At 39.3% G+C, this 26,059-nt stretch overlaps 1 protein-coding gene across 1 annotated transcript in view; it reads right to left on the reverse strand.

Moving 5' to 3' along the window:
• Positions 1-26,059, reverse strand: part of nbeab (neurobeachin b) — a 220,086-nt gene that overhangs the window by 79,731 nt on the left and 114,296 nt on the right. The window contains 4 exon segments of the mRNA XM_056756231.1: positions 11,970-12,136; positions 14,416-14,524; positions 17,127-17,191; positions 23,592-23,653. Coding sequence (XP_056612209.1) covers positions 11,970-12,136; positions 14,416-14,524; positions 17,127-17,191; positions 23,592-23,653 — 403 coding nt within the window.

A 26,059-nucleotide genomic window follows, 5' to 3' on the forward strand; every position in this document is an offset into this window, starting at 1 on the left:
CCCGAAAATTGCGTTTTGATTCATTATTAATAACAGCGAATTAGAGGCCGTATAAAAGGAAGAAAATGAGAGGCGAGGAGAGGGGTGCGCGAAGAAAACAGCTACGGCATGTGGTAACCATCTTTGTAAATGATTATTCCAACATTAGCAGGGACCTGGGCTAATTTTATTGCTCGAAGCTAATGCAAACCATTAAGGCAAGGGACCAGCATCAGGTTACTAAGTGCAGCTTGTGTCGAGAGCGCTCGGCCTGGAGATGTTTCAAAGGCTTTAACAGAAAGAGAGAGAGAGAGGGTGAGAGAAAAAGAAAAGAGGAAAAGCAGGCCGGCACAGTACAATGCTGCAGCTAATTTACTCCAAAGAGGATTTAGAGAGTGATGATTGGTGTAATTGGGGGATAGATGACAGCACGGTATGGGACATTCAACAAATTCCACATGTGGTTTGTCTTCATTACAGCTACTCGTGGGGAAATATGCTGTACTGTTTGAGCCACATACTAATTTCCATCATAAACAGAGACACGAGTCATTAGTCTTTGTTCATATTTTACACACGGAGGTTAGGGTAATACATGGCAAATTTGACCAAGAAATGCCAGTTCTGAACAATGCAGAGAAATTTCTACACCGGACCCTGCATTTATTTAGGATTGTGTGATATTATAAGCGTTTCCTCCATATTATATATTCTAAAAAACACAATCTGACGTTTCAAATTTCTATTGGCCACAGAAATTCATAGGTCAGAGTTTGCCAAACTTTAACTTTTGAACGTGGCAATGACCTTGTGGCAAGGAACCAAAACTCAAATAATGAATAGAGAAAAAACACTAGTCTCAGCCGGGAGTGCCAGTTCTCCTCTGACGCATTGCAGCTGCACTCAGTGACATTTAAATAATAGTTACTAAGTAAATGTTTATGATGTAAGCCGTGGTCACACTTGACTTTCCCTCCATTGACTTCCATTCATACGCATGCGAATGGGACAGACCGGAAACGCACGCCTATCCAGGATATTTTGCATTTCGCTGGGTAGCAAAGTTCAAGTTTGGTGAACTCTGACCTGCGAATTCGCGTCATGTGAGCACGTGAGACCAATAGAAGTTCAAAACGTTACAGCGTGCCCCCTGGTACAGAAATGTTAAAAATGTGAATCGCGACCGCTCATTTTTGTACCACCGAACGATCTTCGCATGCACAAAGTCAAGTCTGACCGCGGCTTAACAGGGAGTAAATAAATACTTTTTTATGATTAACAGGAAGAGAATAATGCCGCAGTGTCCGATCTGCTATATTTACGTGCGTATGAATGAAAGAATTAGATATAGAGACATATTATGTTGTCATTTTTTGGCAAAATGAAAAAAAAACCTCCATTCACCTAATTTTATTTTAGGTAAAAATATCCCTTTATTTTTATTTTTTAAATAAAGCCGATAACAAAATGTACACCAACCGTTCAAAGGGTGAAAACATCAACGTTCTTCCAGTAAAATAAACATACGAATAAAAGCACAAGAATTGAAAGCAACCTTCTCACTTTAACACATGCGGCAACCATTATATCCGCTCTGAGGTGCTCACCCCGAGCTATGAATCGCATTGAATGGGCCTCTCTCCACTCTGCCATAATATTGAGTCAGTCTAAACAGATTAAAGTGTTACAGCAGGATCACATCACAAAAGCAGATCCGTGTTGCATGAATATTATATCTACAAATGTCAAAAAATCAGGAAGCTCAGGGGACTTAGCCGAGCTCTGACAGCAACACGAGTGTTCAGTCTCAGTTTAACATCAATCAGGAATGTGTGTGTGTGGAACAAAGCCTGTTTGCATATATGAGCCGCATACCAGAAGTTCATCATTTGCTGGGGTATGCAATGCCAGCCTGGTATCTGGGGCTCGTCTGTTGTCAGTCTTATACCTCAAGGAACCACAGACAGAGATGTCAAAAGACGGAGGGGCCGAAGTCAACTAAACGACGTTGTAAATGCAAGATTACGGCGTGAAAAAAATGTAAATCCCACCAAGGCGACCAGGCGATTACCATTTAAGATTATAACCTCCAAAGCTGCCTGTGAGTGGGCGACGTGGAGCGCGGAGCGCGGAGGTGGGGTTCGGAGAAATCCACATAGACTTTGAAGATTTTTTAATTTTCCTTCCCACAGTACGTGCAATGATTCTGATTCGGTTAGACAGCGGTATGTCATTTGTGTACGGCATTTCAGACCAAAGCCCAAATATTTTCGTTTTCTTTTTAATAAGGGGCTTAGACGTGCAAACGGAGCGCGGCGGTGTTACAATGAATGATAAACCGGAGGGAACACCGTGGTACCGTTTACACGCCTTCACCCTCTCTTTCCCCTAAAGCATATGCTTTCAGTTTGCCGGTGGTTTCCGCAGGACTGGATGAGGGTCCGGTGATACGTTAAACCCTGCGGTCAACCGAGAGTCAGATTTGGCCTGTGCCGAAAGTGCCATGACGTGAGTTTCCTCACAGAGGGTGGTCCGGCTCGGAGGGCCCCCAAGCAGGGGTCTTCCTCACATAACAGGAGCATTACACACTGGAATCTACTGTAGTGAACTATGAGAGCTGTAACAGAAAATCAAAGAATCTAAATTGACAGATTTGAAATATCTGTATTTTGACGAATATAACATGTATTTTTTACGGTTTCATAAAAGAGTTGCATCATATGGCATAATGCCTACCTGGTTACACCTTAACAAAAGAATAAAAGAGCATTTTCTCCCCGCTCTTCACATTAAGTAGTGGACACTGATAACTGTTTCATCTGAATGGTAATCACTCACCAGAATTAGCTTCCGACACGCTCGACTTTACCAATCGCACATTTCAACATGACAGGCATAAAGGATGGTGAAGGGCCAGCCCTCCTAGAAAGCAGCTCAAATTTATTAGTCACGTCGCCCATCAATCACCCAAATGGATTTCCAAGTGCATTTTAAAAGCTAATCTCCCCGCACTGATAACCAAAACTATCAAGCCACCAGCGTGCCAGTCATTATTTACAACTGCTTTGGGTCTTATTTTTCTGTAAATGCATCACAAAAGACCGGTGCCAAAGACGCGTGTATCCCCCCTCTCCTCCGCGCATTAAAAAAACACTCTCCCAGAGCCGAGGAGCGAGAGAACAAGATTTAAAACGGCCATGTGTCCGTAGGGCATATATTGTTTGTGAAAGGTTGTTAAAATCTGACAGCCATGATTCAGCCTAAAACGGCAAAACGGGGAATAAAGAAGAGGATAACAATTTATTTTTTTATAAAAAATATGGCTATGTTTAAAAAATGGGGAGAGGAGCTTGTTTGGAAAGACGGCTGAAGATATGATCTATATGGCGTTGTGGGGATTATGGGAGGCGGATTCCAGAGATGGATAACCCTGTTACTGTGATGTTCCTCAGGGCTTGAATGTTCAAAACAAAGACACCTTTATTGTACATCTTCACAGAGATGCTTCATTTAGGTGTGAAGATACAATGATAAGGTTCAATCTGGGAGTCGGCTTTGCACCATTGGTAGTCTCTTTGGTCTAACAGGCGATAAGGTAATTCATGAAGTATATTAAAACAATTGTTTTTCATTACGGCAGTCAAACCAATTAATCACAATTAATCATTTCGGAAATAAATTTTGTGTTTATATAATATATGTGTATAAAGTTTATATTTATATGTTTTGTGTACATATAACAAATATAAATCATATTTAAATATACATTTATATACATGTATATGTTGGTGTATTTATATATATATATATATATATATATACATATAAATATACACGCCACACATTTATAACATAAATATATATATATTTATAAACATAAACATTTATTTTGGAATCAATTGAATGCGATAAATTGATTTGACAGCACTATTTGTTCATAATAACATTTTAAATAGGGGCATTTTTAACAATACAATTATACAAATTTGTTTGAAAATATCTCAAAACCGAAAAAAGCTAAATAAAAACAAGAAATTCAGATAAAATATATTTCTTTAAAGCCCAATTCCCCGAATAGTCACAAATTCTGACTACAAAAAGGTCTGTCAGGAAGTCAGATAATAAAAAACAGATATCATATAACAATAACTTCCCAAATATAAAAGGATAACCTGAGTCATGTTCAAAAGACCAAAAATATAAATGCTAGCATAACAAAGATAATTCAATCAAAATCAGATATAATATTGTCTAACTGTATGATTATGTTCATGAGATACTGAGAACATTGATGCTAATCCAGATCACTACAGAGAGGCTGTTGTTGTGGCACATACGGGAAAAGGAAACGACAGGGAAATCCAATAAGGCACCATTATGTTCTCATTAAATGCATCTATTAAGGACATAAATGGAGTATAATTAGCAAAATGCCGGTAATCAGAGACTGGTCTATGTTTGGTGGGTCTGCTGGCTTTTCTCAGCATCACATAGGCTTTGTGATGTCATAGCTGCCATTCCAAATGTTCATGACACGAAACACACGCTAGACACTTCCAATGAAGTAATCTCAAGACACATGCTCTCTCTGTTTAAAATCGGTAGGACCAACACTAGTTAACAGCAATTTTGTCCTTTCCAGTAAAAGGCTTTTAAAAGATGAAGATGATTTCACATGCATTAGAGGTGTTTCTTTAAGATGGAATGAAACTGCAAATAATTTTCGCCCGAGGTAGCTTCTTGCCTTTAAAAAAGCCTCATAAAAGGAGGCCTCATGTAATATTTAACAACAGCTTGTGATAAACCAAGCACTATTGGAATAACGAAATAAATACTGAATGTGACAGTCCAAGGCACAATCAAATGATTTAAAGCAATTCAATTGTCACAACAGATATGGTTCCAACGCAGCTCTGCAACAAAGCACCTTACAAAAGTCCCAATAACCCCAGCCCAAGACAACAGTGCTGGAAAACTTTAAGATGTTTAAGCAGACAAACAAAAAAAGGGTGAGGTGTAAGAGTGAGCCATTGGTTGCAATTCGCAACCTCACCACTAGATGCCACTTAATTTCATCCATCCAATTTCATCATAATTTCGTCCAATTTACAATGGACGATGCAATTTAAAACTGCAAAGATCAGACCTTATACATAACACACTTACAGTTTTGTTGGATGTGAAGGACAGTCCTCATTTTGTATCCTAATTCACACTTTCAAGCCAGAATAAACCAGCAAACACTTTGACTCAAGACTGGCAAGGCCTGCACCGCGGGTCATAGTGCTGAATGAAGACAGACGCGGCTGCCTGGGTGATAGACAGAGTTCTAGTACAGGTCACACGTCCCTTCCCGCCAGTTTTGGTGAACAGTCCATCTCTCATCCAAGATGAAGCCAATGGAGCAGGAAAAATCTAATTCTGTTGATATTCCTTTTAAATTCATGATTACTTCATGGCCTTTATCCAGAGATACATAACACAGACTTTGAAGTTAAAGCAAGCCTACGGGTAAAGAAATACACAACTGATAGATACCTAAAGCACTATTCACTATACTAAGTCAAAGGAGATACACAAATCACACCTTTTTTGTAACAAATCGGGATTCGGGTTTGCATCATGAATCACAAAGTATCAAGATAGGAAGTGATCCAAAGTGGCACATTTAACTATTATTATTATTCTAAGTAATGTCTAGCATACTTACCTAGTTATTTTCTATTGTGATGCTTTCAAATGTATGATTCATGTGCACCTGCCTCAACTGAGCATTGTGGTCATTACACTTAAGGAATTTAAAGCAAACCATCTGGACCTGGTTTTGGGGACATTTCTGAATATGAGGGAATAATTAACATCAATGCTGGAAACAATGTGGAAACATGTCATTTGAAGGGCATTCAGGAAAAGAGTCGTTTTAATAAAACTCCCATCAGTCTTGAAATGTCAAGCATCATTTGAATCCACCGTTACTCTCTCCAGCTTTTCCTAACCATCTTAAAACGCTCCATCTTTCCTGTAATCCAAACCAACATGACCTGCAAAACTCTAAGAATGAATGACACCACAAACAGTGACAGATGAATGCATCTTTCATTAGATCCCAAACCGTAATACGCTTTCTGTAACACCTTCTCGCCCTCCTCCTTCCCTCGCTGCTATTAAAATTGATAACCCTTTCAAACACTACCAATGAGACTGCTTAACCCAGCCGTACGTATCAGGCTCCATTCTATCATAAAGTTATTATCCAGTAGCAGACTGTTGCCATTCATCACAAAACAGCCCAAGCTCACCGTTATTCAAGGGAAACGGCGCCTCCCTTTTTCTCCGCCTTCCAGCAAATCAATACATGCCACTGCGCTCTCTCCCCCTCTATCTCTCTCTCTTTTTCCTTCACCTACCTCCCTTTATGGTAATGCGAAAAAAGTAATTATACAAGAGAAATTGTTGACAATCAATATCACGTCAGTTTATGTTAAGGTCTGGTGTGTTCCATGTAGGCTGGTCTTCTGTCAGCCATCAACCATTAAGCTGATGTTGAAACGGGGGACGAACATAACAACTGGACGTTCGTCCACTCTCATTTTACATTTCTGTTCAATGTATTTTTCTGGAGTCATCAGCACCTGAACAACGTTTTGTAGCAGCTACATTAAAGTCCAGGTAATGGACAGTAAAACCAAGCTTTAGCATAGTCAGCTGTGCACCAAAGCGTGGCCCAAAAATGCTGATTGAAAATCGGTGGACGTCAGCTTTATTAAGTGTGATGTGGGGCTTGGAATGCTGTGACTAAGTATGTTCGCTTTGCACTGCTAGCGTGAACATTTAGTGATGCACAATACAGGAGCTGTGCCACAGTAGTGCCAAACTGCTCATGCTATTTCCGTAGTATGCATACTGTGTATGTTATGCAAATATACAGCATGCAATATGAACCGAGAACCCTGTGTGGAATAGTGAATCCCACAATGCACTCAACTTGACCTAATGCCCCTGCTGTAAAACAACAATAGAAACCATAACAGAAATTCTAATGGCTGCTATTTAAATACCATTAGCATTTTTTTAACATCCTCTAAAACCATTACAAAATCCCTTTTGCGGTGTATTTAGAAGTGCAGAATTTACATTCTTAAACATAGTGTTTTGAATAATAGTACACAGTTAACAGTCCATTTTGCGAATAATATACTAGGATTCTTTTTAAGATTCTTAACCGAACTCGTCATTATTATTAATACATGTATATGAGCAGAGAGAAATAAAATGTATTTAAATCTAGATACTGTAAACACTGAGAAGTTAACTGGTCGCGACAATAATCCACCTTACATCTGCCTCCAAACATGAAGCTTTAGAGGACTGAATAATAGGTCGATGACATGCAAATAAATGTCTCCATGATTTTTCAATTTCATAGATTTCTTTTCTGTCATTAATTCCGTCGTCTCGCTTTTGACACGGCTGAACTTTATAATGCACTGGCGGAGGTCGGAGGTCAACAGGAGAAGGAAAAGAAAATAACTCTGAGAAGAAAAAAATCTGACATCCAATTTTCGACTTGATTTATCAGTGTAAAGCCAAAATTGATAGCGTGTCATTACTGGGCTCAAAGCTGTCTGGGAACGTCCTATCAAAGCTTTCTCCTTCTGATTTAGCAGCCTAGATCAATACAACCCTATACTGTTTCAATTTGAGAAGTATTGATTTTCTGACGTCCACTCAATACGGAGGACATTCATCATCAGGCAAGCATAAAGTATGATCGAACCCAAGACTCGCGGGCTGGATTTGGTTATTTGGCTTTCAGCTCATGCGGCCGTTGAAGAATTGCTATGCAGCTTTGCGTCCCTTGGCACGTCGTCCCTGACAGATTATTCGATTTGATGCTACACATTGGAGAACTTTTATTTATTTATCTAATAACGTGCACAACTCTTTCTCTGGTAACATTTGTTTTTCAGCCACGAGACTAATAGACTAAACACCAACCGTTTCTAGTTATTCCACGAAAAAACAAACAAAGAATCAAAGCAACGTGCCAAAGCATCATGGGAACGTTTGTGTTTTCAGAAGCCTGAACGTGAGAACACGACATGCCGCATTTTTCATCCCAGTATTTGATAATTCTGCACATGTCTCTTGGGCTGTAGCACAAAGTAAAAGGAAAAACAATTGCCGTGCATTCATGCTCAAAGACGCACAAAAACACACTAATAAAAATACATCGTCAAGCGGACACACTAACACACACACAAGCATAAGCACGTGCACACGTTTCAGGTCGCCGCAGGCTCTCAATTTTACAGAAGCCGCATAAATGGGAAAGTTAATGTAGCATTGAATAAGACTAAGCTGCTCAGCTGTAACACTGCCTTGAGCTCATGAACATATTGCATCATTTTTCTTCTACAGCAGGTCACCATTAAATTTGAATTTGTTGGAAGTTTTGCGGTACCATTTGCAATGCGCCCCAGCTCAATAACCTTTTGTCTCAATGCAAATGTTATGCCTTCCAGGTGGTTTTCATAAATATTTGAATAAGCCAGAATACTGACAGAGATTGTAAAACCCAACTATTGTCAGCCAACCGAGCTTTTTAATACCATGTTTGTATTATTATTACTCCTAGCTGACTAACTTAAGAGACGTAAAAAACAACAAAAAAATCCTTAATTCATACCAAAATTACATAACGCATATCTACAAATCTACAAGTTTTACTTTTATGGTGATATGGCTTTTATATGTTATTATAAAAACTGCATAAATATTACATTCAAAATCCTTAAAAAAAAGCTTCATCTTTCAAGTGATCGTTCAACCAAAAAATTAAATTATTTCATTACTTCAAAACCTTATGATTTTCTTTTTTCTGCAGGATACAGAAGATATTCTGTAGAATGTCGGTAACCAGAGAACATTGGCCCCCATCGACTTCCATTGTACGGATACAAAACCACTGAGACATGTCTCAAAATATCTTCCTTGTCTTCCACAGAAGAAAGAGTCATACACAGGTTTTGAATGACATATGAGGGTGAATTAATAATATAACTTTTTGGATGAACTATCCCTTTAAAGTCAATATTCCTTTCCTGTAGCTCAGTAGTTAGAGCATAATGCTAGAAACACCAAGGTCATGGGTTCCCAGGGACTGGACATACTCCGATACAAAAAAATGTATTATTGTATATATTGTACAACAATACAATGTAAGTCACTTTGCATAAAATCGTCTGTCAAACGCATAAATGTAACACAATATAATATTAAAAATAATTATTATTTGACCAAACAAATCTAATACTATAAAACAACCAATATTTTCGAACGCACAACAATGTGGTTCTTGGGTTTTCTTGACTTGCACTTGTATCGCGCATGATACGTGGGAATTAAGCACAGAGACTAAATAAAAACAGGAGAACCCACATGCATTCATGCAAGAATAAAATTACGAATGGTCGACCATCTCTTGTTTTCATCTAATCTGATGACAGCCATACAGTCAGTGAAATGGGCCCGAGCTATTTTCTCTACTTCAGCTCAAGCAGGGCACGCTGGTGTATGTTTCTTATTGGCCGGGGTAAACATGATGCCATAATGGACATTCAACCATCTGCAGTGGATTGCACAAATCTAATAAGAAACCCACAGCCACTGTTTCTGCAAATCGAGCCAATTTGGAAGGCAAATCAGTAATTGTGCTTGGAGTGTGTGTTTGTGGGTGCACATGTTTGTAAGCGGGTCTTTTGGCCATCGGCCAATGATGGCAGAGATATTCTCCATCCAGTCATTGTGTTCTCCACCAATAGAGCAGAAGCAAAGTCTTTCCTTCATTAAATCTGCTGCAGGAAATACCACAAGTAAGCTCAAATGGAACTTTCCATAGTACACAATTATGGCATTTTTGATAGTAATATTTAAGTCTATGTTTTTACAATTTGAAGACAAGCTTAAAGTACATTTTATATACAGCGGTAAACAATGCCATATTGAAAGAAGATAATTTAAATTTGGAACAGTGAAATTGTGAATGAATGCTCTAATGCAGTGGTTTTCAAATGGGGGTACCCCCAGGGGTACTGCAGGGGATATGAGAGAAACTGACATTTAGGAATAAATAATGAAAATCAATAAATTATGATAATAGTATTTTTATGTGAAATTAGGACTACACAAAGATGCATAAAAAATAAATTAATACATTTAGATATAATAACAGTTTGATTCTCATTTCACTGTATTTTAAAGTAAAATGTCGTTGTCTGGTCAAGGGGTACTTGGCTTGAAAAAATCATAAAAAGGGGTAAGTTTGAGAACCACTGCTCTACCGTATTTAAAACTGCTGTTTGTTGTATCTAGTTGATCAAAACATACTTTTCTGTACATTTGTCTTTAAGTTTTGGATTGTATTTGGTCTGTTTGTGTGCGTTTGGTGGGAAAACGGAACTCAAGTCTGTATTTTTTTAACAGGCCCCCTGAGACCACTGTAACAACTGCCAGGTGTCCCGCTGTGTGACTGAGAGAGTGAGCGGGTGTGTCGAGAACACACACACACACACACATACACAGACTGACCACCAGTGATCTGTCTCTGAGGATTTAGTGGCCTGGTGTGGTAATTGAGTTTGCTGACCTGCAGCCTGACCCTAGTAGAGAGCAAGAAAATGACATTAAATAGGAGTCAGCTCAGAGCCCTGGGTGTGTGTGTTTGTGTCACAAAGGTAATAGTGTGAGACTCTGCCCTGAACAGACCATACACAGCCCGTGGTGAAGACAAAACCAACACAAACAAAAACGCACTCAGGTGTTCCTTCAGCTATGAGCACTTGTTTAACCCAGGACTTTTATCCTTTCGTTACATAAAGGTCACATGAAAATGCGTTCGTGCGTTTTCAATTATCTTTTATGCACAGATTTTTCATTAAATTGAATCAATATCGAACCAACTTACAATTATTCTGTTATTTCTTATGAATTCTGGCAAATTATGCAAAATGTGTATAAACATTATTAAACCCTTGTTTGGGGTTCATGTTTTTGTTACTCGTCTAATGTTCGATAGGTGTTGAGCAGGGGTTATCAAACTTTTCATGCCAAGGACCCCCAAATATGATGAACCTTTTGCGAGGGACCCCCTTTCTAAATTGCATTAAAAAAATGTATAAAGAAGCATTTAAACTGTTAGACAAATAGTAGGTGTGATATTATATTGTTCGTAGAAATTAAACTGAAATAACCTTCATTTCGCAAATTTAGCTGTTTTTAGTTTCTCGAAGATTCTCCGGGGACCCCTTAGAACATTCTGGATCCCAACTGGGGGTCCCTGGACAACAATTTGAAAACCCCTGGTTTAGTGGACCCACAGCATAATCTGTTTTTTAAATCAATACAGTCATATTTAGGAAAACAGGTGCTATTCGTATTTTAATAAATCTTGAATAAATCAAGAGATCATTTAAAAAACAGTTTTTGTTTTTATTGTTTCATTTTATTCTTATTACTTTATCAAAACAACCCAACTGCAGTTTGATTGATATTATTTGCAAAGAACATTTAAAAAGATGATTTATTTATTTTTAACAGTGTCGACTGTTTTTGCACATGAACTCTTCAAATGTTGTTTTAAGTGAACATTAAAAACAGTTCTCACAGATGCAAACACCAGGACTAACTATATAATTAGCATTAGCAAGACTGAACACAAGCCAGTAATGTAGTCAATGTAATTTCCAGAATGCTAGCAAACAGAATACCTAATATAAGAGGTAGGATACGAAATAAGAGTAAAACGTTTCATAAATATGAAAAAACGTGACGGAATCCCCCTGTGATGTCCGTATATAAACTATCGGACACTTAAACAAACCACTCCGAGTGTGAAGCGTGTGTTTTCGGAGAGTTTATTTTTTATGAGTCCACAGGGCCAAAAGCGCACAGAGTTGAAGAAGCACACACAAAGACCCACACAGCCGTACCTCTGTGCTACTGCGCCCCAGGCTCCGTGCTTATTGGTCAGGATGTTGACAATCTTCTGTTTCAGCTGATTGGCTGTCACATGATCACGGTGCTTGGCGGCACTGATGAGGTGATCACACATCGTCTCCTCCTCTTTCCTGTCGGCTGCGTACTGCGCGCAGTTAGACTGAGCGAAACATAGATGTAAGGTAGAAAGCGGGAGAGAGGAAAGAAATGAAGGATAAATCTCTTGTAAATGTCATAACGAATCAATGTATTGAAAGGAAAAATGATGCTACTGCTTGAAGCAGATCTGACAAATCAAAACCCACAAAGCAAAAACAACATTAAAACCGAGCCAGACCATGAGACTGCAACTTGTTTCCTTTTTAAAGCATTATGCTTCATTCAACCAATCAAAATTAGAGTCGATGGTTTTACCACAACAACTGTAAGATTTACCTATTTTTTGCACAAAGACAGACATTGTAAAAAGTGTCGACTCCTCTTGAGACCATAAGGCCACTCAGACAAAAGGTGACGTGCAGCATCCCGCCGACTTTATCTTCCTCGCTACAATAAGATTGTCTCTTCACGTGGACCCCGAGGGGATCTCTTGCTAATATTCAAAATCTAATTTGCTAACGCAAGCTGGCGGGGTGCAGGAGAAGCGGGGGGAGGTAATTGAATTTCCTTCCCTATATTTGAATTCTGTCAGATATTATACCTCAACATATTCTTCAAACGGCCGATAACTCAATCTCCCCGTGTCATCTCGCCTTACCGTGCGCCGCGCCGACAAATATCAAACGTTATTTATCAGTTCACACGGGGATATGAAGGTTGGAAGTGACACCAGCTTAATTGTAAAAATATCTTATCTGCTTACGGAATCTTCAAAGCGCAGGCGACGCTATAAAGTAGAGGAGAAACACCAAGGCCCGCCATCTTTCCATAGATGGAGGCGGGAGGGCGCTCTCCGTTAGCTGCCGGCGTTGTCTATCTAGTGCCTGCTGAGTTTTATCTTGTAGGTCAAGGATCCTCAAGAGCAGTTTATAAAAGCGCTGTCTGAGACGGGCTGCGTGCTTCAGATAAGATGCTCGTAGCTCCATCACACACAGCGTGTGTTTGGATGAAACCGTGTGTGTACCACTTACTGATGGCATACTTGTGCCCTCATATTTTATGTATAGATACATGATGACAGATTTGATTTACATTTATAGTGTACACTGCATCACTGTCAGAACCATACCGATGGCCTGCCGCCGATATTCCAAGCGGTTAGCTCAACATTTATCTTTACGGTTCTTGTTGTCTTCTATAACAAAGGTTTTCAAACTTTACGGTGCCAGGGAGCCCTGAATATGAAGAACCTTTTGTAAGGGCCTTTCTTCATCATATACTTACAGTATCCAGTTATCTTTGAATAAAGTAACATTTAAACTAAGTTAAAAAAGGAGAGTAATTAGAATAATGTTGGATGTATAAACTTGAAGAGAAAGACTTTTACTTTGAATTTATTGGAACTGTTGCAACTTTCCGAATAAGTGTCGTTTCATGACGGCTTTATAAAGAATAAAACCTTACAGACCCTAGTGAGTGAGATAACGGAACCGCAGTGAAAAAGATAAAAAACTAGAAAGATGAAAGACAAATATAAACAATTTTAGAAAGTATTCATGTGGCAAGGAAGAAGAAACAGAATGCAACATGAAACAGATATAATATTCACATTATGCTGACTTTTAAAATCTTAACTTTGTATTTTTATTTCACAACGTTTTTCTAGGGACCCCTTTCTAGTGGCCCGCTGGGGGTCCCGGACCCAAGTTTAAAAACCCCTGCTGTACAACATATGATATAATACATATTTATAAATTATGCAAAAGCTGTTTGGACAATTAACGCTCTACAACGTATGAATGTTGTTGGAATAAATAACATATAAAAATGTTTTTAAAGACAGCACAAATGATTATATTGTGTATGAAAACAGTATGTTAATTTCTCGAGCAAAGGATTATGGGTCACCCCGCTGCTGGCTTTCCTCTGGATTTTCCCACACTGCCATATGGGCCTCTCATGTTACATCTGATTCACTGAATTCATTTGGGTTTAGAGTGAGATTACAGTTATGATCTGGGAACGATTATAATCTGGTTTGTGACGCTGAAGATGTGCGTCCTTGACACGTCGGTAGTTCATTTGGAGCACTTGCACAGACAAGCCTATCTAGATGTTTCAAACAGTACCACATTCGAACTATCAGAGACATGGGCTGTGCTTTTTGACATCTGCCACTAAGAAATCACCAGACATTCCCTAGCAACCACTCAAAACACCCTAGCAACTACCCACCCTAGAATCACACCGGTGAGTTCTGTGCACTCACATTTGCTATGACACACAAAACAGACTTTAAGGGGAGCTGTGTGTATATAACATTGTTGTCAGATGCTATACCTCAAACTCAGCATGCTTGTGTACATCCTCAGCTCGCTGTCTGTTGAGAATAAACTCTGCTTCATTGGCCACTCTGACGATATGGTCCTTCATGGCATGACAGAGGAGTCTAGAATGAAAAACAAATCCAGCTGATTAGTAATAAAACATTGACAGCCACTTAAATTTGAAACTATTGTGCACAAGCTTAACAATGTTATATAGTTATATATGAACGCTTATAAAGCGTCCATTGGTATAATGGGATTTTTACTTTTTAAATGGTATTCGGGTTCACATCTGTCTCCAGACGCATGATAGGATCTACAAACAGCTCCACTTCACACACAATCAATCTCACTGTTCTCTTTTTTGAAAGCCCTACTTAATCATTCATTTTTTATTGTGTCTAAGCACTCAAAGTTAATTGTCATTTTACACGTCATTAAGTCAGCTTTGTTTTAATTAAGCAGAACCTTTGAGTTTCTGTGGTGCGTGATATTAGCCATAATGAATAATAATTTCCCTTCTACCTGGTGTGGCATTCAGATGGGCTTGCTTCTTTAAGTGTTGACAAGAAGTAAACAACATCTAAAGCTCCAAACAATGAACAGCCAGTTAATACGTATTTATTATCTGCACATTAGCACAGAACTTGAGAAATGTCGCATTTGTACTTCTTAATATAATAATCTCAAAAAACATCACTGTCATATACGTGTGGGGCAACGTGAAAAGTCCCACAAGCTACAGAAAAGGCGACGCAAAAGTCCCACACAGCAAAATAGTGTGGATCATAAATCACAGGCGCCCTACTAAAATCCAACCACTGTCACGTAAGAACAAAGTGCATATACCAAATAAACTGCAATAGATAGTCATACATAATCCTGAATTTACTTCAAAAACAACACACAGCCACACATTTATCCACACTAATTTTAAGCCTTTCGCCTGTGGCTAAATATACTAATAGCAACTGATAGCAATAACTAAATAAACTATTTAGTCACTATGTATGTGCAACTTGGAATGAAATCGACGGACCGACAGATAGGTAGACAGAAAGAGGGTCAATGACTGACGTGCCAGCACCCTGGACAGCGACTATCTCTGCTGACTCAGACTCTGTGTCCAAGTGTGTGTGCACAGATGGGTCAGCAGATGGGTGCGCGGGCTGAGCCGGCCAAGATCGGCTTGACAACAATGAGCCAAAGCCTAAGCTCTGACAAACACATGTAAAAAACACACACATTCACACACCTTGTTGGGTTTTCATGTCTATAAGATATAATGACATTTATAGTGTACAAGCAGTATATTATATCCCTTAACCCTCCTGCTACACCTTTAAACTAAACACTCATACAAACCTTGCATTTTTACATTTTCAAATAAACATCATTTAGTTTGATTTACAAGCTGTTTTGTTGTCAGAGAGGCCAAAAAAGTCTGCACGAGGTGAGAAATTACTGGCATTATCTTTGTGGGAACATTTGGTCCACACATTAGGGTTTACCAGGACACAAACGCACTTTGTAAGCTATACTGCAGAGGAAAATGTGTGTAAGTATAGCCACACCATATACACACACAATGGTTTCCATACTACGATATATACTATACCTAAAACTTACCTCTTCCCCCCCAAATCTGCAGACATTATTCGAGTTATAGCATTTTATTATGTGATGCTAGTTAGGGCCACCAAATTGTTTATGCTTCACTATAAACAGCCTTTCCCAATTTTCCATTCCAGGCGCTGTTGAATTTCAACAAAATCAAACGCTGTGTGTAATCCAACAGCAACGTGAAAGACTGACAGTATGACAAGACAAGACACATAAAAAACTGTAATAATTTTTTTTCTGAACTTTTCCTTAATAAATGAACAAATATTACTGTTGTATTGCTTCAAAGTTTTTGAGGATTTTCTATTATTTTGACATGTTTCTCCAGTTTTCCTTTTCTGTAAATAAATACAAATAAAAACAAAACGATTATTTGAAATTTGGGAAAATTATTGCTTGTAGTTCACAGAATGAAACAAAAATTACAATTTTACCTAAACACATCTATGAATAGTAAATTCAGAAAAACTGGAAATGGTCTTTGAAAAGGACTCAATATATTATTGGGAATATTTTTTTTCCTAATAGGAATATTTTCTGCAGCTGCCTGAGAGGAAATTAAAAAAAGTGCTCAAAGATGAAGTTAAAACTGTATATGTGTATTTTTGTGAATTTAACTAAAAATAAATAGAAGTAAAGGAACATTATAAACACATTCACACAGTACAGTATTTACTGTATATGTATACACACTGAGGAAGTATGTCAGAGTTGATATGCCCACTCTCTCTTAGCATGCCTGTCTCAGCATATTTACACTCTGTTTCCCACACACACACACAGAGACACACACACACAGAGACACACACAAACAGAGACACACACACGCAGAGACACACACACGCAGAGACACACACACACAGAGACACACACACACAGAGACACACACACACAGAGACACACACACTGCCCACGCTACTGTGAAAAGAGGCTTAGGGGCTAATCTGGTCTCCACCCTGTTCTCTAGTGAGTCTGCTCAGAGCTGCCATGGTAACTAGACAGCCGAGCAGACCAGCAGATAACAGGCTTGAAGTGACATAAGTGTACACTGATGTGAGCTACAGTAGTAATCGTGTATCTGAAACGGATGTAAGACTCTACCTTCCCTCGTTGATGAGCTCAATGAACGCCAGGCCGGCATTTTTCTGTATGGAGTTCTGCCACTCCTGAAAAACAGGAAACAGAAATATGTGCGATTCGCATTTAGATTATGGTGATTGTGACATCTTTTTTTCATCAATATTCATATAGGCGTAATATGGAAAATATTAAAGGGGTTGTTCATCCAAAAATGAAAATTCCTCGAAAAACCCTCATTTCAAACCTTTGTGACTTTCTTTCTCCTGCAGAACACAAGAGAAGATATTTTGAAGAATATTAGTTACCCAACATCACTGCCCCCCATTAACTTCCATTGTATGGACACAAAACCACTGAGACATTTCTCAAAATATCTTCTTTTGTGTTCCACTGAAGAAAGAATCATTAGAGATTTTTTTGGGGGGTGAACAATAAAATAAAGTGATCACAGTAAGTTGTTTGCTGTGTTTAAGAAAGCAAAGATGTTTTTGAGGTTTCATATCCACAAATCACCCACCAAAGCCATAAAAAGCCTGGATCTTGGCCCTTTGGATACTGATCATCTTCTCTTCCTCTGCGAACAGATCCGTAAACACAGGAGAGACGTAATTGCTGAACGAAACTATATCATCCTGCCCCTTAAACACAGCCATTTCCTTCCTGTGAGTACCCAGTGACAGATTGCCGAAGACCCGTGTCTCGAGACCGGCCCTCTCGCCTCGCCCGGGGGCCTGCGGAGGCCTCAGGGAATGTCTCACGCCCTCCCTCTCAACATTTCCCGGACTCTTTCTTTTGGTGTCTTTCACACACAACACGGGTCTGGAGATGATTAAAAAGTCTTGAATCTCACTATGGGAAATTTTCGTTCGGTCTTCCGTTCTTAAAGGTACGAGTTGGGGGAAGAGTTAAAAAGAGGGCAGAAGAAAAGATCTGACCTGAAATTATCTCTCTGGCTGAGTCACTGAGACGAATGTGAACGATGCCATCACACAAATAAAATTCAAATATTGTCAATTAAAAGAATACTCAAAAATTCTGTCCATTAACTCATTTATTAAAAATATGTTCTTTCAGAAACATGATGCTGCTTGTAACAATGGAAGTTAATGCATGTACACTTCCAACAATGAGCAAAAAAATGCCCATAAAAATGTTTCTCATATTGCATTTTTTGCATTTTGTCATGTTCGGACCTTGATAAACTCTTCATCCCCATTCTGCAAATGAGGTGAGTAAATGTGACATGACATTCATTTTATGTGAACTATGCCTTTAAAACGTATCTTTCTAAATGTTAAAAGAAGTCGACACATGCACACACACAACTTAAGCATCTTCACTACTCCTCATTGAACCAAAAAGAAACGACACTGAGACGCATCTGGTCTCCAAATGTTGTAACTGACCCAAAATGCCACTCTCTCTCTCTCTCTCTCTCTCTCTCTGTCTCTCTGTCTCTCTGTCTCTCTGTCTCTCTGTCTCTCTGTCTCTCTGTCTCTCTGTCTCTCTATTCTCCAATATTCATTATCTACTCTGCAGTCAGGCGGTTCCTCTTCTAGGATCGGGCCGCCTCATCTCATCTCATCTCTCATTCACCGGCCTCCGCTCAAGTAGAGCAGCGCCCACGTGACAAAAACAAATAAGGAAATACATGCAGATGTGGAACTGCACTGGCCTGCCAAGAAAATGACATCAACCTCCTCCACGACACCCGAGCCAATCCCGGTCTGCTGTCTCTTCTCAAATAGCCTTTCGCACTCGAAATGGGCACTGCGAGGCATTTCTTCAGAGCTCTTTCACTTCCAGCGGGGGAATGAGGTCGTGCGGGGGGAGGCGGGTGTGATTGCGGGGGGATTTTGGGGGCTCAGACGAGCATGCGGCCCATGTGATGTGCATTAGTGATGACAAGCACCTCTAGAAGGCCGTAACGCAATCTCCCATGTAAAAGAAGAGAGCGCTTCCGGCCTGCCATCACGAATGTGGAGAGGAAAAAGCTGATATGAAGAATTTATCTTGAGTTCCTAAGCAAAACAAAGTAGGTTATACTAGTCTGGTCAGAAACTAAACCGGCTTAAAACCAGCTTGGGGACAATGTAGATCAGCACTTTAGCAGAGGAACAGAAAAGAAGACATTTTGAAGAACAACAGCAGAACTCATTGACTTTCATTGGTTTTGTGTCCTTTCAATAGAAGTGAATGGGAAACATTGTTGTTCGGTTACCAACATTCTTCTAAATATCTTCTTTTGCATTCTGCAGAAGAAAGAAAGTCAAACATGTTTTAAATGACAGGAGGGTGAGTAAATAATGACAGAACTTCTTTTGCGGGGTGAACTATCCCTTAAACATGTGGTTATGATTTTTTAACAGACAAGTATGGGAACTTTCCCATTTGATTCAGCAGAGGTTGTGAGAGGATTTAAGTAAATTCATTTTTCCCCTATTTCTACTTTCCTTGTTCATGTAAAATGAAAATAATACATATTCAACACTCCTTTTCATGCAGAAGACATGGATTTTCTCAACTCCCACATGAATTTGTTAGACTGTCTAATCAAGAACTTAATTTCCAATAATCTTCATATCCGACTTTCAGGCCCAGCTGTCATGCCCCGAGCTGCTGCCAAAATGTGCTGAAAACACGGTCATTAGCCAAACATCTACACCACCAAAAACCACCTACAAGAAAAAGTACTTGTAGCGTTTACGCTTGAGTTGTGTGCCTCAGAGAGCCAGCTTCTCCCATCTCCGGGTTAGCAAACTTTAATTGCTCTCGAGAATCTCCAGTATCTCAATCCGACCTGTCAAGAGACAGGGAGAGCACTTTGCTTTTATTTGCTCAGTGCAGCTCCCGACATCTGGAGGCCGCCCATCGGTAAATCTCTCCGGCTCTACGCTAAGCAGCTACACAAAGCAAAGCAGTCCTCTCTGACCTCCGCCGCCACGTGAACGGATAGAAACACGGGCTGTCTGAGGCCGTAGATGAATTGCGTTGATTACAAGGCATAAATGAAAAAGCGCAAGATGATTATCGCTAATTTATTCATAAAAGTGACAGTACGCAAAACAGAGCGGGGCGCAAGGTCACGATCGGTGAACGTCCCGCTGTCTGAACACATTAGCGTGGGGATGAGATGAGGAAGGGCTGGAGGTTGTTGGAGTCACGGCGAGGATGTCTCCTAGAGGAATAAAGATGTGGACTGTGCTTACATGTGCATCAAGCAAATATTAACTCTATAAGTGGTCAAAGTGAAGAAAGAAAAGAAAAACTAAAGGAAAGGGTGGAGACGATTGTGTCAATATCAATAGAAAAGAAGAACGCAGGACAAAGAAACTATCTTATAGTAGTTCTGATGTCAACAACCGCTGTGTGAATTCTTAAATTTGATGAAAAACGTATTTCTGGACCGTTGGTTTGGTTAAAAATCAATAAAATCACTTATTGAACAAGTACATTAAGAATAAATAATAATGACTTTCCCAGGAAGTTAATTTGACTTAAACTTACTCTTATGTTTTAAACAGATATGGTGATAAGGGGAAAAATCCTTTTTTTTTAAACGTTACAAAATGTTAAAAAAATGGCTTGGACATTGATGCAAAAGTTACATTTATCCATAAGTTAAAACATTTTTGGCATCTAAACCACTCACACAAAATTAAGCAACTTAGCTCACGGTTTACAGCCATTTTGTTTTATTTTACAGCTCCAGTGGCCTTATGGAATAGACAGACAGTCACAACCTTTACAATGTCAAAAAAAAAGATTTAAAATGGTACCTTTTCTGTCGCTGAGGTTGTAAACTTAAAGGAGCAAAATGGAGATTTTAGCGGCATCTAGTGGTGAGGTTGCGAATGGCAATCAACGGCAACCTCCCTTTCGAAGTACAACGGCAACTGACACAAACATGTCTTCACATTTTCGCTACTTTGCCGAATGAGATAACATATAAACAAAACAATTGTCCCTTTTGGGTTACTGTAGAAACAACATTGTGAATTCCATTTAAGGGGAGCCATAGTGTATGCAGTTAGAAATTGCTCATTCTAAGGTCATAAAACATAAGGCTTCATTATGTAAGGTCTTTAAATGTCTCTGCAGACATAGTTATGTATATTTTATTGCATTTCTGTCAATAGATTCTCCAAAAAAACTACACACTGGACCTTTAAAGATTCCTTTTGTAGCTTTTTGGGGTAAATTAGTGTACCCTAAGGACCTATTGTGTACCAGTTAAATATTAGGGGTACAAAACATATTACTGTTGCTTCGAAGATACACAATAGGTCTTTAGAAAACAACAATGTACAAAAAAAGCCACAGCATTATATTATATTCTGTATACCTGTAAAGGTACGGTTTCAACCCTTTTTTATCTATAACACAATGCTTTTTGCACACTTTAAAAAATAGTAAGTTGTATTTTGGGACTAAAGATTTCTCTTGCTCACTCTCTCATGTAAAGACCTGAGTCTTTTGTTTATCAAGGCCTCTCTGGCTGAGGAACATGTTCTAAATCACATCCAACAGCGACAAAGACTTTGGCTCCAAACATACTTTCCTGCGTCTGAGAGCCGTTTTGAGGCCGGGCTCTGGTTTCATTCCCTCTTTGTCAATCGATATATCAGACTGTTTCTACCCTGGGCGATTCTAATGGCAAGAGCTTTTGGAACTACAGTAACATTATATTTTTAACAGGGGCGGAGGAAGAGACAACCAGGAACTTAAATCTCAAAGTGATGCGTCAGTCTGCAATAAATCCAACCAGCAACAAAGCGAGCAGCCGTCATAAAAAAGATATCAGGAAAACAAAAATTCCAAACGTTCAATGCCAAACGGGAAAGGTCGGCTAAAATCTTCAAAAGGAGAAGGGAACAGCAGGATAGACCTGTGCGCCACGCTGTCTGGAGGATGCTGGGTAAACTAAGAGCAAATGTACACATCGACTCCCCTCTTGAGCCGGCATGAACTTCACAGAGTCAGAGGTGCCATTCAACGACTAAAAGCTCCCACCCCGCGGAGCACTCCGACCGGCTGGATTCTGAGGAAGAGATGCTAAGGTAATGGTTTCCTTATGGGCTCTCTACACAAGAGTGATGGGCTGACAGAAGGTATGTTAAATATCTCCCACTCTGACTACAACATCGGGACCCTGACCCCTTTTGAAAGGGAAGGCTTAACATGGGACTACGGGGGTCAGAATCTGTAATATGTCAGCGGGGTTTGGATGGAAAACGATTGCGGTGTGTTTACATGAGGTGGGGTTACAGAAAAACTCTTTTCAATTGAGGAGGAAAAAATGTGGGAAGAGCATCGTTTCACAAACAATTTCAAATTTGTACTTTTCATGTAGTTCGAGGCCAGTTTTTTTAATTGTGGTTTGAAATGTTTTCCTGCATCGCTTTCTACAGAATCATTTAACATTTAAAAGAGTAGTTGACCCAAAAATCCAAATTCGGTCATTTTTACTCACCCTTAAGTTGTTCAAAATGTATATTAACTGTACTGCTAAACAAAAAGAAAGATTTTTTGTACAGCACTATTGACGGACATTGTAGAAAATAAACGACAATTATACTCAATGGTGGCCCAGAACTATTTCGAACATTCTTCAAAATATTTTCTTTTGTGTGCAACAGAACAAAGAACTGTATACATGTTTGGAACAGCCTGAGGGAGCGTAGATGGTGACCGAATTATCATTTCTGAACCCTTAAAGGAACAGCTCACCCAAAAAGGAAAATTCCGTCTTCATTTACTCACCTTCTTGTCATTTTAAACCTGTATGACTTTCTGTCTTCTGCAAAACACAAAAAAAGATTTTTAAAAATGTTGGTAACCAAAAACTGATGGTCCCCATTGACTAATACTGTATGGACCCAAAACCAATGCAAGCTAATGGGGACCAATGGTTTTCTCGTACCAATGTTCTTCAAAATATCTTCTTTTGTGTTCTGCAGATGAAGAAAAACCTTACATGTTTGAAATGTCAAACGGGTGAGTAAATGATGACAGGATTTTGCAATGGGCAGTTCACCAAAAATTGCACTTTCAGCTCTAATTACTTTCATGTTGTTTTATATCCATATGCCAGCACGGAAAACAAAAAGAGACATCATTCACAAAAGGGGCATTGCTTTAGAAGACTTATATATAATGTATACACTACTCGTATATAAAGTTGTATAGATATTTTAAAGAAAGATTTTCAGCATTGTTGCAACATTTTAAAAGATGCCAGTGCAAGTTTTGTAACATCACAGACAAAACAAACCATTGCCCGAAAATCCCTCCTTTTATTTTCCATGGAATCAGAAAGTCACATCAAGAGCATGAGGGAAACAATAATAGAATTTGAACATTTGGATAAACGCCTAAATCAGAAATGTATTAAAGATAACGTTCCACCCTGCAGGATAAAAACAGAATATTATGAAATACCACTGTGTTAAAAGAGAGAAAATAAGGAAAAGAGCGCCATCTCACCTGCGAGCATAACAACATAACTAGTTCCACCACGGATGTACTTGACTTCATGCACACCAGACCTGTAAGAGAACATATAAAAACACACAAATCAGTCAGTCCGCTTTTCCATAATCACAAACACACAGCACCAACGAAAACCCTCTGCATTTGTTTGAAAGGTTGCTTGTTGTTTGTTTCTGCGTTTGTTTTTGACTGCAATGTGGCAAACATAATTACAGAAGTTCTGCATCTGCAAGGTTCAGTGAAATCCATGTCGTCCACATGGTCTTCGGAAAAGCGCACAGTGCCAATGTACACAACTAAACCACGTTATAATTGAACGTCACAAAACCAGCAGGCAGGTTTTGATGAGTTATGTTTGAAGTTGAAATCGAATGTCTCTTGTGTTATGACTCGGACGGCTAACAGCTCTCGGGGTCACTTGAGAGGTCAGAGGTCATCTGCTGCATGCCTGTGCGAGATCAAAAGCCAAGGCCATGGTCTCACTCACATCTGAACGACGGTTAACATAAAGACACCGATGATACAAAAAGCATCATATGTCCTTATAAGGAATTCGATTTTAGAAGTCCTTTGAAACAAAAAGCTTGTTATTCATTGAGTATAACTGAAGTACAGTTGAAAACCTCATTTATAAACGCTGGTAATTGTAAATGACATGCATAATCATTGCCAGACATATATGCAAGGACAAACTTACTTTGCCTCTCAAACACATGCACCTGCATTAACATAAAACACAGCACATTGCTGATGTGCATTGCTTGTTTGCATGAGCCAGCAGAGTTATTGAAACAGGACTAATGAGAGTAAGATGAGTGAGCGAGCGAGAGAGAGAGAGAGAGAGAGAGAGAGAGAGAGAGAGAGAGAGAGAGCAGCACGGAAGAGAGCGAGATATATGTAACTTGTCATGCACGTTTGAGCTATGGACATGAAATATTCTTTCAATTGTGCATGTTTTACAAGAAAGGTGTGTGGAGCTATTTTTTGACAGAAAACACACACACACAGGTTTGTTTTGGTATTGTCATGGAGACTTGCCGTCAACTTTTATTGTCTTTACACTGTTTGGTATTTCCTATCGCCTACCCAAACCTCCAAACCGTACCCTCAGAGAAACCTTTTTGCATTTTTGTATTTTCAAAAAAGCATAATTTCGTATCTTTATTTATTATTTCCCTTATAATGCAAGTGATCTCAGGTTTAAAAACAAGAGCACACTTACATGGAAGGAGCCCAATGCAACACTAGGTACCAAAGTCTACACATAAAAGATTTTTTGGTCTTGTTCCGTAAAAAGAATTCATCTTTAAAAAAAAATGTTTTTAATTGCAATGTTTAAGAAAATTACACTTGTTTTCACAGAACACAGGAAACAATATAAATATCCTCAGTTAAGATTAGTTTCTAACCCCATTGGGATTATTTCTACCCCATAGTTTGTTCAAACTGTGCATAAACTAGGAAAAAATACAGATGAGGTAAAAAACATTAGTTTGAGAGAGATTTAAATTTTAAGAGCTTTATTAAATTAAGGTGATTTACTTCTCAAATAGAGTTTTAGACTTTTACTGAAAAATAAGATAAAAACTGATTAAGACTTATTTGGAGCGGACAGACTGTAAAGTCCTTTTTTAGGTCTTTTCAATTACCATGGGATCTAAACCCACCAGTATGAAATCACTCAAAACACTTCAGCCAACAACCAAAAACAAGCTCTCCGAACATCATATCGATGTTTTGCCAAACTTTGACTATCACGTTTGATAGCCGGCGGGGTAAAAACTTCATCAAATCATAAAGCCCAATAATTAAACATGCACACACACTATCTTTTGTAAAACTGAGATTTTCTCAGCAGTAACCCATTTAAACATCCCCGTCCATGAATGATCTCCCCTAAACCGTAAAGTCCTTAAAGTTATGACCGTAATATTTCAGAGGCCAAGAGTTCAAGTCCCAACAATCTCTCGGTCTCATTTATGAGGTTGGGATGGGGCCGACACGCTCGCATTTGACCCCATTTTCGTGGCACCCCACTGGGGTCCCTCCAAAATCAGGTGGAGGATTGACCTCTGCCTCACGCTGCTGGACAAACTAAATGCATTCTATTTAAACTGTAAGTCATCCAACTTCCCGGTTAAACTTCCCTGACGTGAATGTGGCATTGTCGGAAGACTGTAGCATCTCTGACTTGGGCGGGCAGCTTTCACAAGGGCCGCAGTGTTCCGCCCAGAGGCCTCGTACTTACACTCACAAGCGCTGAGAGGCTGTCCGAGGGTGAACGGGGCATAATTGCCCCCTGTGAACGGGTGTCTAGAGGGGGGCCGGGGAGGGCCTGACCCCTGGTGCCGCACTGGGTGATGGATGAAGGGTAATTATGGGTAAATAGGGCGCCTTTGCACAGGCGAACAGTATTTTAGCTGTGAAAGGCTGAGGAAGAGAGGAAAGGAAGGAGGTGGGAA

This window comes from Triplophysa dalaica, chromosome 9 (assembly GCF_015846415.1).
Source record: "Triplophysa dalaica isolate WHDGS20190420 chromosome 9, ASM1584641v1, whole genome shotgun sequence".
Classification (NCBI taxonomy): Eukaryota; Metazoa; Chordata; class Actinopteri; order Cypriniformes; family Nemacheilidae; genus Triplophysa; species Triplophysa dalaica.